Source organism: Oncorhynchus nerka, linkage group LG1, assembly GCF_034236695.1.
Source record: "Oncorhynchus nerka isolate Pitt River linkage group LG1, Oner_Uvic_2.0, whole genome shotgun sequence".
NCBI lineage: Eukaryota > Metazoa > Chordata > Actinopteri > Salmoniformes > Salmonidae > Oncorhynchus > Oncorhynchus nerka.
The window spans coordinates 56,488,007-56,500,730 of NC_088396.1; the positions used below are offsets into that span (position 1 = coordinate 56,488,007).

Below are 12,724 nucleotides of genomic sequence, written 5' to 3' on the forward strand. Positions count from 1 at the left end.
AGCTCCAACAGTGTAGTAGTATCTAACTAAATGCTTGTGTTCCTAGCTCCAACAGTGTAGTAGTATCTAACTAAATGCTTGTGTTCCCAGCTCCAACAGTGCAGTAGTATCTAACTAAATGCTTGTGTTTCTAGCTCCAACAGTGTAGTAGTATCTAACTAAATGCTTGTGTTCCTAGCTCCAACAGTGCAGTAATATCTAACTAAATGCTTGTGTTCCTAGCTCCAACAGTACAGTAGTATCTAACTAAATGCTTGTGTTCCCAGCTCCAACAGTGTAGTAGTATCTAACTAAATGCTTGTGTTCCGAGCTCCAACAGTGCAGTAATATCTAACTAAATGCTTGTGTTCCTAGCTCCAACAGTAATATCTAACTAAATGCTTGTGTTCCTAGCTCCAACAGTGCAGTAGTATCTAACTAAATGCTTGTGTTCCTAGCTCCAACAGTGCAGTAATATCTAACTAAATGCTTGTGTTCCTAGCTCCAACAGTAATATCTAACTAAATGCTTGTGTTCCTAGCTCCAACAGTGCAGTAATATCTAACTAAATGCTTGTGTTCCCAGCTCCAACAGTGTAGTAGTATCTAACTAAATGCTTGTGTTTCTAGCTCCAACAGTGCAGTAATATCTAACTAAATGCTTGTGTTTCTAGCTCCAACAGTGTAGTAGTATCTAACTAAATGCTTGTGTTCCTAGCTCCAACAGTGCAGTAATATCTAACTAAATGCTTGTGTTCCTAGCTCCAACAGTGCAGTAATATCTAACTAAATGCTTGTGTTCCCAGCTCCAACAGTACAGTAGTATCTAACTAAATGCTTGTGTTTCTAGCTCCAACAGTGTAGTAGTATCTAACTAAATGCTTGTGTTCCTAGCTCCAACAGTGCAGTAATATCTAACTAAATGCTTGTGTTCCTAGCTCCAACAGTACAGTAGTATCTAACTAAATGCTTGTGTTCCTAGCTCCAACAGTGCAGTAATATCTAACTAAATGCTTGTGTTCCTAGCTCCAACAGTGCAGTAATATCTAACTAAATGCTTGTGTTCCCAGCTCCAACAGTGTAGTAGTATCTAACTAAATGCTTGTGTTTCTAGCTCCAACAGTGCAGTAATATCTAACTAAATGCTTGTGTTTCTAGCTCCAACAGTGTAGTAGTATCTAACTAAATGCTTGTGTTCCTAGCTCCAACAGTGTAGTAGTATCTAACTAAATGCTTGTGTTCCCAGCTCCAACAGTGCAGTAGTATCTAACTAAATGCTTGTGTTTCTAGCTCCAACAGTGTAGTAGTATCTAACTAAATGCTTGTGTTCCTAGCTCCAACAGTGCAGTAATATCTAACTAAATGCTTGTGTTCCTAGCTCCAACAGTGCAGTAGTATCTAACTAAATGCTTGTGTTCCCAGCTCCAACAGTGTAGTAGTATCTAACTAAATGCTTGTGTTCCGAGCTCCAACAGTAATATCTAACTAAATGCTTGTGTTTCCAGCTCCAACAGTGTAGTAGTATCTAACTAAATGCTTGTGTTCCTAGCTCCAACAGTGCAGTAGTATCTAACTAAATGCTTGTGTTCCTAGCTCCAACAGTGCAGTAGTATCTAACTAAATGCTTGTGTTCCTAGCTCCAACAGTAATATCTAACTAAATGCTTGTGTTCCCAGCTCCAACAGTGCAGTAATATCTAACTAAATGCTTGTGTTCCTAGCTCCAACAGTAATATCTAACTAAATGCTTGTGTTCCTAGCTCCAACAGTGTAGTAATATCTAACTAAATGCTTGTGTTCCTAGCTCCAACAGTGTAGTAGTATCTAACTAAATGCTTGTGTTCCTAGCTCCAACAGTGCAGTAATATCTAACTAAATGCTTGTGTTCCTAGCTCCAACAGTGTAGTAGTATCTAACTAAATGCTTGTGTTCCTAGCTCCAACAGTAGTATCTAACTAAATGCTTGTGTTCCTAGCTCCAACAGTGTAGTAATATCTAACTAAATGCTTGTGTTCCTAGCTCCAACAGTGCAGTAATATCTAACTAAATGCTTGTGTTCCTAGCTCCAACAGTGCAGTAGTATCTAACTAAATGCTTGTGTTCCTAGCTCCAACAGTGCAGTAATATCTAACTAAATGCTTGTGTTCCTAGCTCCAACAGTGTAGTAGTATCTAACTAAATGCTTGTGTTCCTAGCTCCAACAGTGCAGTAATATCTAACTAAATGCTTGTGTTTCTAGCTCCAACAGTGTAGTAGTATCTAACTAAATGCTTGTGTTCCTAGCTCCAACAGTGCAGTAATATCTAACTAAATGCTTGTGTTTCTAGCTCCAACAGTGTAGTAGTATCTAACTAAATGCTTGTGTTTCTAGCTCCAACAGTGCAGTAATATCTAACTAAATGCTTGTGTTTCTAGCTCCAACAGTGTAGTAATATCTAACTAAATGCTTGTGTTTCTAGCTCCAACAGTGCAGTAATATCTAACTAAATGCTTGTGTTTCTAGCTCCAACAGTGTAGTAATATCTAACTAAATGCTTGTGTTTCTAGCTCCAACAGTGCAGTAATATCTAACTAAATGCTTGTGTTCTAGCTCCAACAGTGCAGTAATATCTAACTAAATGCTTGTGTTCCTAGCTCCAACAGTGCAGTAGTATCTAACTAAATGCTTGTGTTTCTAGCTCCAACAGTGCAGTAATATCTAACTAAATGCTTGTGTTCCTAGCTCCAACAGTGCAGTAATATCTAACTAAATGCTTGTGTTTCCAGCTCCAACAGTGCAGTAATATCTAACTAAATGCTTGTGTTCCTAGCTCCAACACAGTAATATCTAACTAAATGCTTGTGTTCCAGCTCCAACAGTGCAGTAATATCTAACTAAATGCTTGTGTTCCTAGCTCCAAACAGTAATATCTAACTAAATGCTTGTGTTTCTAGCTCCAACAGTAATATCTAACTAAATGCTTGTGTTCCTAGCTCCAAACAGTAATATCTAACTAAATGCTTGTGTTTCTAGCTCCAACAGTGCAGTAATATCTAACTAAATGCTTGTGTTCCTAGCTCCAACACAGTAATATCTAACTAAATGCTTGTGTTTCCAGCTCCAACAGTGCAGTAATATCTAACTAAATGCTTGTGTTCCTAGCTCCAAACAGTAATATCTAACTAAATGCTTGTGTTTCTAGCTCCAACAGTGCAGTAATATCTAACTAAATGCTTGTGTTCCTAGCTCCAACAGTGCAGTAATATCTAACTAAATGCTTGTGTTCCTAGCTCCAACAGTGCAGTAATATCTAACTAAATGCTTGTGTTCCTAGCTCCAACAGTGCAGTAATATCTAACTAAATGCTTGTGTTCCTAGCTCCAACAGTGCAGTAATATCTAACTAAATGCTTGTGTTCCTAGCTCCAACAGTGCAGTAGTATCTAACTAAATGCTTGTGTTCCCAGCTCCAACAGTGCAGTAGTATCTAACTAAATGCTTGTGTTCCTAGCTCCAACAGTAATATCTAACTAAATGCTTGTGTTCCTAGCTCCAACAGTAATATCTAACTAAATGCTTGTGTTTCCAGCTCCAACAGTGCAGTAATATCTAACTAAATGCTTGTGTTCCTAGCTCCAACAGTAATATCTAACTAAATGCTTGTGTTCCTAGCTCCAACAGTGCAGTAATATCTAACTAAATGCTTGTGTTCCTAGCTCCAAGCGTGCAGTAATATCTAACTAAATGCTTGTGTTCCCAGCTCCAACAGTGTAGTAGTATCTAACTAAATGCTTGTGTTCCTAGCTCCAACAGTGCAGTAATATCTAACTAAATGCTTGTGTTCCCAGCTCCAACAGTGCAGTAATATCTAACTAAATGCTTGTGTTCCTAGCTCCAACAGTGTAGTAGTATCTAACTAAATGCTTGTGTTCCTAGCTCCAACAGTGCAGTAATATCTAACTAAATGCTTGTGTTCCTAGCTCCAACAGTAATATCTAACTAAATGCTTGTGTTCCTAGCTCCAACAGCAGTAATATCTAACTAAATGCTTGTGTTCCTAGCTCCAAGCGTGCAGTAATATCTAACTAAATGCTTGTGTTCCCAGCTCCAACAGTGTAGTATCTAACTAAATGCTTGTGTTCCTAGCTCCAACAGTGCAGTAATATCTAACTAAATGCTTGTGTTCCCAGCTCCAACAGTGTAGTAGTATCTAACTAAATGCTTGTGTTCCTAGCTCCAACAGTGTAGTAGTATCTAACTAAATGCTTGTGTTCCTAGCTCCAACAGTGTAGTAGTATCTAACTAAATGCTTGTGTTCCCAGCTCCAACAGTGCAGTAGTATCTAACTAAATGCTTGTGTTTCTAGCTCCAACAGTGCAGTAGTATCTAACTAAATGCTTGTGTTCCTAGCTCCAACAGTGCAGTAATATCTAACTAAATGCTTGTGTTCCTAGCTCCAACAGTGCAGTAGTATCTAACTAAATGCTTGTGTTCCCAGCTCCAACAGTGTAGTAGTATCTAACTAAATGCTTGTGTTCCTAGCTCCAACAGTGTAGTAGTATCTAACTAAATGCTTGTGTTCCTAGCTCCAACAGTGCAGTAATATCTAACTAAATGCTTGTGTTCCTAGCTCCAACAGTGCAGTAATATCTAACTAAATGCTTGTGTTCCTAGCTCCAACAGTGTAGTAGTATCTAACTAAATGCTTGTGTTCCTAGCTCCAACAGTGCAGTAATATCTAACTAAATGCTTGTGTTCCTAGCTCCAACAACAGTAATATCTAACTAAATGCTTGTGTTCCTAGCTCCAACAGTGCAGTAATATCTAACTAAATGCTTGTGTTCCCAGCTCCAACAGTGTAATATCTAACTAAATGCTTGTGTTTCTAGCTCCAACAGTGCAGTAATATCTAACTAAATGCTTGTGTTTCCTAGCTCCAACAGTGTAGTAATATCTAACTAAATGCTTGTGTTCCTAGCTCCAACAGTGCAGTAATATCTAACTAAATGCTTGTGTTCCTAGCTCCAACAGTGCAGTAATATCTAACTAAATGCTTGTGTTCCCAGCTCCAACAGTGCAGTAGTATCTAACTAAATGCTTGTGTTTCTAGCTCCAACAGTGTAGTAGTATCTAACTAAATGCTTGTGTTCCTAGCTCCAACAGTGCAGTAATATCTAACTAAATGCTTGTGTTCCTAGCTCCAACAGTGCAGTAGTATCTAACTAAATGCTTGTGTTCCTAGCTCCAACAGTGTAGTAGTATCTAACTAAATGCTTGTGTTCCGAGCTCCAACAGTGCAGTAATATCTAACTAAATGCTTGTGTTTCCAGCTCCAACAGTGTGGTAGTATGTAACTAAATGCTTGTGTTCCGAGCTCCAACAGTGCAGTAGTATCTAACTAAATGCTTGTGTTCCTAGCTCCAACAGTAATATCTAACTAAATGCTTGTGTTCCTAGCTCCAACAGTGCAATAATATCGAACTAAATGCTTGTGTTCCGAGCTCCAACAGTAATATCTAACTAAATGCTTGTGTTTCCAGCTCCAACAGTGTAGTAGTATCTAACTAAATGCTTGTGTTCCTAGCTCCAACAGTGTAGTAGTATCTAACTAAATGCTTGTGTTCCCAGCTCCAACAGTGCAGTAATATCTAACTAAATGCTTGTGTTCCTAGCTCCAACAGTAATATCTAACTAAATGCTTGTGTTCCTAGCTCCAACAGTGTAGTAGTATCTAACTAAATGCTTGTGTTCCTAGCTCCAACAGTAATATCTAACTAAATGCTTGTGTTCCTAGCTCCAACAGTAATATCTAACTAAATGCTTGTGTTCCTAGCTCCAACAGTGTAGTAGTATCTAACTAAATGCTTGTGTTCCCAGCTCCAACAGTGCAGTAATATCTAACTAAATGCTTGTGTTCCTAGCTCCAACAGTGCAGTAATATCTAACTAAATGCTTGTGTTCCCAGCTCCAACAGTAATATCTAACTAAATGCTTGTGTTTCTAGCTCCAACAGTGCAGTAATATCTAACTAAATGCTTGTGTTTCTAGCTCCAACAGTGTAGTAGTATCTAACTAAATGCTTGTGTTTCTAGCTCCAACAGTGTAGTAATATCTAACTAAATGATTGTGTTCCCAGCTCCAACAGTAGTATCTAACTAAATGCTTGTGCTTGTGTTAACTAGATGCTAGCTCCAACAGTGCAGTAGTATCTAACTAAATGCTTGTGTTCCTAGCTCCAACAGTGCAGTAATATCTAACTAAATGCTTGTGTTCCTAGCTCCAACAGTGCAGTAGTATCTAACTAAATGCTTGTGTTCCCAGCTCCAACAGTAATATCTAACTAAATGCTTGTGTTCCTAGCTCCAACAGTACAGTAGTATCTAACTAAATGCTTGTGTGCCTAGCTCCAACAGTGCAGTAATATCTAATGCTTGTGTTCCTAGCTCCAACAGTGCAGTAGTATCTAACTAAATGCTTGTGTTTCTAGCTCCAACAGTGCAGTAGTATCTAACTAAATGCTTGTGTTCCCAGCTCCAACAGTGCAGTAGTATCTAACTAAATGCTTGTGTTCCTAACTCCAACAGTGTAGTAGTATCTAACAATTCACAACAATAAACACAAATCTGAAAGTAAAATAATGTAATTAAGAAATTCGGCACTCCTTTCCCTATAGTCCACAATCAGCTCCTTTGTCTTGCTCACGTTGAGGGAGTTGTCCTGGCACCACACTACCAGGTCTCTGACCTCCTCCCTATAGGCTGACGTGGGGGAGATTATTCAGAGCAACACTCAGCTGTGACGGATGCGACTACGTAGGGGAACGACACATCAGAGAGAGAGCGATAGAAAAAAAGGAATGAAAGAAAGAAAGAAGAGAGACTGAGGTAGAGAGAGACAGAGAGTGAAGGAGAGGTAGAGAGGAGGGGAAGTAGAGAGGGAAGGGTGGACTGAGGTAGAGAGAGACAGAGAGTGAAGGAGAGGTAGAGAGGAGGGGAAGTAGAGAGGGAAGGGTGGACTGAGGTAGAGAGAGACAGAGAGTGAAGGAGATGTAGAGAGGAGGGGAAGTAGAGAGGGAAGGGTGGACTGAGGTAGAGAGAGACAGAGAGTGAAGGAGAGGTAGAGAGGAGGGGAAGTAGAGAGGGAAGGGTGGACTGAGGTAGAGAGAGACAGAGAGTGAAGGAGAGGTAGAGAGGAGGGGAAGTAGAGAGGGAAGGGTGGACTGAGGTAGAGAGAGACAGAGAGTGAAGGAGAGGTAGAGAGGAGGGGAAGTAGAGAGGGAAGGGTGGACTGAGGTAGAGAGAGACAGAGAGTGAAGGAGAGGTAGAGAGGGAAGGGAGGACTGAGGTAGAGAGAGACAGAGAGTGAAGGAGAGGTAGAGAGGGAAGGGAGGACTGAGGTAGAGAGAGACAGAGAGTAAAGGAGAGGTAGAGAGGGAAGGGTGGACTGAGGTAGAGAGAGACAGAGAGTGAAGGAGAGGTAGAGAGGAGGGGAAGTAGAGAGGGAAGGGTGGACTGAGGTAGAGAGAGACAGAGAGTGAAGGAGAGGTAGAGAGGAGGGGAAGTAGAGAGGGAAGGGTGGACTGAGGTTGAGAGATGTGCGGCGTGTTCTTTTCTCACCTGAAGAGCTGTTGTGTGAGGAGCCAGACAGGTCCAGGGAGCAGGGTCTCTCAGGTCGTCTGGGTTTGGGCTGTCTGAGGGCCGCTGGGGCTGAGGTTGAGAATGGGACTGGGGTTGAGACTGGGGCTGAGAATGGGACTGGGACTGGGGTTGAGACTGGGACTGAGACTGGGACTGAGACTGGGGCTGGGGTTGAGACTGGGACTGGGGTTGAGACTGGGACTGGGGCTGGGGTTGAGACTGGGACTGGGGCTGGGGTTGAGACTGGGACTGGGACTGAGACTGGGACTGGGGTTGAGACTGGGGCTGGGACTGGGGTTGAGACTGGGGCTGGGACTGGGGTTGAGACTGGGACTGGGGTTGAGACTGGGGCTGGGGTTGAGACTGGGACTGGGGCTGGGGTTGAGACTGGGACTGGGACTGAGACTGGGGTTGGGGTTGAGGCTGGGACTGGGGTTGAGACTGGGACTGGGGTTGAGACTGGGGCTGGGGTTGAGACTGGGACTGGGTTTGAGACTGGGACTGGGTTTGAGACTGGGTCTGGGGTTGAGACTGGGTCTGGGGTTGAGACTGGGTCTGGGGTTGAGACTGGGTCTGGGGTTGAGACTGGGTCTGGGGTTGAGACTGGGGCTGGGGCTGGGACTGGGGCTGGGGCTGGGGTTGAGACTGGGTCTGGGACTGGGGCTGGGACTGGGGTTGAGACTGGGGCTGGGACTGGGGTTGAGACTGGGGCTGGGACTGGGGCTGGTAGTTGGGCAGTGAGAGGGGCAGTGATAGGTACGGAGATGGGTTTGGGTACAGAGACAGGTCTAGGTATGGGGACAAAGGTGAGGGGTTCAGGCTGTCCCTCTACAGATGGAAATGTGATCACCAGACGGTTGTTGTTGTTGTTAGTGTTGGTGCGGCCCGCCAGGTGATTGGTTGGTCTCTGGTCACATGCGGTGGGCTGCTCTCTCCTTAGCAGTGGTTCATGTTCATCAGGACTGGAGTTGATGTTGAGTCTACTGTCCTCTCCGCTGAGCTGGGTCTGTAACAAGGGTGTCGCTCCGCCCAACTCCCCCTGAGGGCCCGCCGGATTGGTAGTCCCGTAAGGAGCCCCGCCTCCAGTTGAAGAGGCTACACCTCCGTTCAGGTAACCGTTGACGACCACGACGCTTATGCCGCTCCGCACCCCGTTTCCTACGGCCGTTGGCCCGTTGTTGGTAACGTTAACAAGGCGTGGCTCTGCCGCTGGGGCGACCGTGTTCATCTTGGCCACGCCCGTCTCTACCTGCTTCAGGTTGGACCGGTGTTTCCCAGACTTCAGCCTGGAGGAACCAGAGCCCTCCTTGGCCTTGGTGTTGAGTGGTAGGCTGGTGGGCCGCTTGGGGAGGTTCTGCTGTTTGGGCAGGGGGAACATAGTAGCTGGAGGGTCCCCCATCCCACTGGCCCCGGTCCCAGACCCTCCCTGGGCCCCAGGCCCGGCCCCAGTCACCTCCGCAGCCAGCTTGATGAGGGGATAGAGCAAGGAGGAGGACTTACAGCTGAGGGGGTCTGGAGCAGAGAACTGTTTCTGGCTGTGCTCCATAAGGTTCTCATCAGAAGACTCTTTCAGGTTCTTGTCAACCTCTTTAGGGTCCAGCTTGGTGGTCTCCAAGTCCTCCTGGGTCAGCTGCAGACACACCGGCACCACCAGCCCCGGCAGAGTGCCACCTAGTGGGCCGGATGAGTCCTCCCCTTGACCCGACTCAGAGATGGTGGTCATGACGGTGTTGGGTGTGGAGAGGCTGGTGCCGCTGCTCTCCGGGCTGGGCAGACGGGCCTGAGCCTGCTGACGCTCGGCGTTGATGGAGTTTCGGTTCTTCTCTGGGCCTGCGGGTACACTGCTGGTTCCACCCAGGACGCCGACGGAGGAGGTACCCGATACAGAGGTGTCCCCCCCAGGAAGGTTCTTCACCGTGTGGCCCTCGTGGTCCTCGATGTAGGAGGAGGAGGAGTAGTCTGGGTAGGGGCTGACTTTAGGACCCCTGCGGCTGTGGGACAGGTTCCTGTAGGGGAAGCAGATAGAAATAAAACTGATGTCATGTAAACCTGCAGCGTAAACAGGCCAAACCTTACCTGACAGGGGCAAGCAGATCGTCTTTTCCAAAACATGACCTTCACCCATATTTAATAGGAAAGAACATGTGACTCAACTTACTTGCCGAATAACTCAAGGTGGTGTGTTCTGATACTAAGATGTTTATTCAGATGTTTATAATTGTCACAGACACCGGAAAGGTGAAATGTGTTGTTTTAAAGGGTCAGACAGTAGTGTGAAACCAAAGTAAAGCAAATTAGGGTTAAGTGCCTTGCTTAAGGGCACGTCAAAAGATTGTTCACCTTAGTCGGTAACCTTTCAGGTTACTGGCTCAACGCGCAAGGCTACCCTGCTGGTTACTGGCCCAACACTCTAACCACTAGGTTACCCTGCTGGTTACTGGCCCAACACTCTAACCACTAGGCTACCCTGCTGGTTACTGGCCCAACACTCTAACCACTAGGCTACCCTGCTGGTTACTGACCCAACGCTCTAACCACTAGGTTACGCTGCTGGTTACTAGTCCAACGCTCTAACCACTAGGCTACCTGCTGGTTACTAGTCCAACGCTCTAACCACTAGGCTACCCTGCTGGTTACTGACCCAACACTCTAACCACTAGGCTACCTGCTGGTTACTAGTCCAACGCTCTAACCACTAGGCTACCCTGCTGGTTACTGGTCCAACACTCTAACCACTAGGTTACCCTGCTGGTTACTGGCCCAACACTCTAACCACTAGGCTACCCTGCTGGTTACTGGCCCAACACTCTAACCACTAGGTTACCCTGCTGGTTACTGGCCCAACACTCTAACCACTAGGCTACCCTGCTGGTTACTGGTCCAACACTCTAACCACAAGGCTACCCTGCTGGTTACTGGCCCAACACTCTAACCACTAGGTTACCCTGCTGGTTACTGGCCCAACGCTCTAACAACTAGGCTACCCTGCTGGTTACTGGCCCAACACTCTAACCACTAGGCTACCCTGCTGGTTACTGGCCCAACGCTCTAACCACTAGGCTACCCTGCTGGTTACTGGCCCAACACTCTAACCACTAGGCTACCTGCTGGTTACTAGTCCAACGCTCTAACCACTAGGCTACCTGCTGGTTACTAGTCCAACGCTCTAACCACTAGGCTACCTGCTGGTTACTGACCCAACACTCTAACCACTAGGCTACCCTGCTGGTTACTAGTCCAACACTCTAACCACTAGGCTACCTGCTGGTTACTGACCCAACGCTCTAACCACTAGGTTACGCTGCTGGTTACTAGTCCAACGCTCTAACCACTAGGCTACCTGCTGGTTACTAGTCCAACGCTCTAACCACTAGGCTACCTGCTGGTTACTAGTCCAACGCTCTAACCACTAGGCTACCTGCTGGTTACTGACCCAACGCTCTGACCACTAGTCTACCTGCTGGTTACTGGTCCAACACTGACCACTAGTCTACCTGCTGGTTACTGGTCCAACACTCTAACCACGAGACTACCTGCTGGTTACCTACCCAACACTCCTACCACTAGGCTACCTGCTGGTTACTGGTCCAACACTCTAACCACTAGGCTACCTGCTGGTTACTGGTCCAACACTCTAACCACTAGGCTACCTTCTGGTTACTGGCCCAACACTCTAACCACTAGGTTACCCTGCTGGTTACTGGCCCAATACTCTAACCACTAGGCTACCCTGCTGGTTACTGGCCCAACGCTCTAACCACTAGGCTACCCTGCTGGTTACTGGTCCAACACTCTTACCACTAGGTTACCCTGCTGGTTACTGGCCCAACACTCTAACCACTAGGCTACCCTGCTGGTTACTGGCCCAACACTCTAACCACTAGGTTACCCTGCTGGTTACTGGCCCAACACTCTAACCACTAGGCTACCTGCTGGTTACTGGCCCAACACTCTAACCACTAGGCTACCCTGCTGGTTACTGGCCCAACACTCTAACCACTAGGCTACCCTGCTGGTTACTGGCCCAACACTCTAACCACTAGGCTACCCTGCTGGTTACTGGCCCAACACTCTAACCACTAGGCTACCTGCTGGTTACTAGTCCAACGCTCTAACCACTAGGCTACCCTGCTGGTTACTGGTCCAACACTCTAACCACTATGCTACCCTGCTGGTTACTGGCCCAACACTCTAACCACTAGGTTACCCTGCTGGTTACTGGCCCAACACTCTAACCACTAGGCTACCCTGCTGGTTACTGGCCCAACACTCTAACCACTAGGTTACCCTGCTGGTTACTGGCCCAACGCTCTAACAACTAGGCTACCCTGCTGGTTACTGGCCCAACACTCTAACCACTAGGCTACCCTGCTGGTTACTGGCCCAACGCTCTAACCACTAGGCTACCCTGCTGGTTACTGGCCCAACACTCTAACCACTAGGCTACCTGCTGGTTACTAGTCCAACGCTCTAACCACTAGGCTACCTGCTGGTTACTAGTCCAACGCTCTAACCACTAGGCTACCTGCTGGTTACTGACCCAACGCTCTAACCACTAGGTTACGCTGCTGGTTACTAGTCCAACGCTCTAACCACTAGGCTACCTGCTGGTTACTAGTCCAACGCTCTAACCACTAGGCTACCTGCTGGTTACTAGTCCAACACTGACCACTAGTCTACCTGCTGGTTACTGGTCCAACACTCTAACCACGAGACTACCTGCTGGTTACCTACCCAACACTCCTACCACTAGGCTACCTGCTGGTTACTGGTCCAACACTCTAACCACTAGGCTACCTGCTGGTTACTGGTCCAACACTCTAACCACTAGGCTACCTTCTGGTTACTGGCCCAACACTCTAACCACTAGGTTACCCTGCTGGTTACTGGCCCAATACTCTAACCACTAGGCTACCCTGCTGGTTACTGGCCCAACACTCTAACCACTAGGCTACCCTGCTGGTTACTGGCCCAACACTCTAACCACTAGGCTACCTGCTGGTTACTAGTCCAACGCTCTAACCACTAGGCTACCCTGCTGGTTACTGGTCCAACACTCTAACCACTAGGCTACCCTGCTGGTTACTGGTCCAACACTCTAACCACTAGGCTACCTTCTGGTTACTGGCCC

At 46.4% G+C, this 12,724-nt stretch overlaps 1 protein-coding gene across 1 annotated transcript in view; it reads right to left on the reverse strand.

The window, feature by feature from the left end:
- Positions 1-7,384: 7,384 nt before the first annotated feature.
- bmpr2b (bone morphogenetic protein receptor, type II b (serine/threonine kinase)) overlaps positions 7,385-12,724 on the reverse strand; it is a gene marked incomplete at its 3' end in the record, with an annotated part of 125,324 nt that continues 119,984 nt past the window's right edge. The window contains exon 11 of the mRNA XM_065019706.1: positions 7,385-9,599. Within this exon, the coding sequence (XP_064875778.1) occupies positions 7,385-9,599 (2,215 nt within the window). The remainder of the gene's footprint in view (positions 9,600-12,724) is intronic.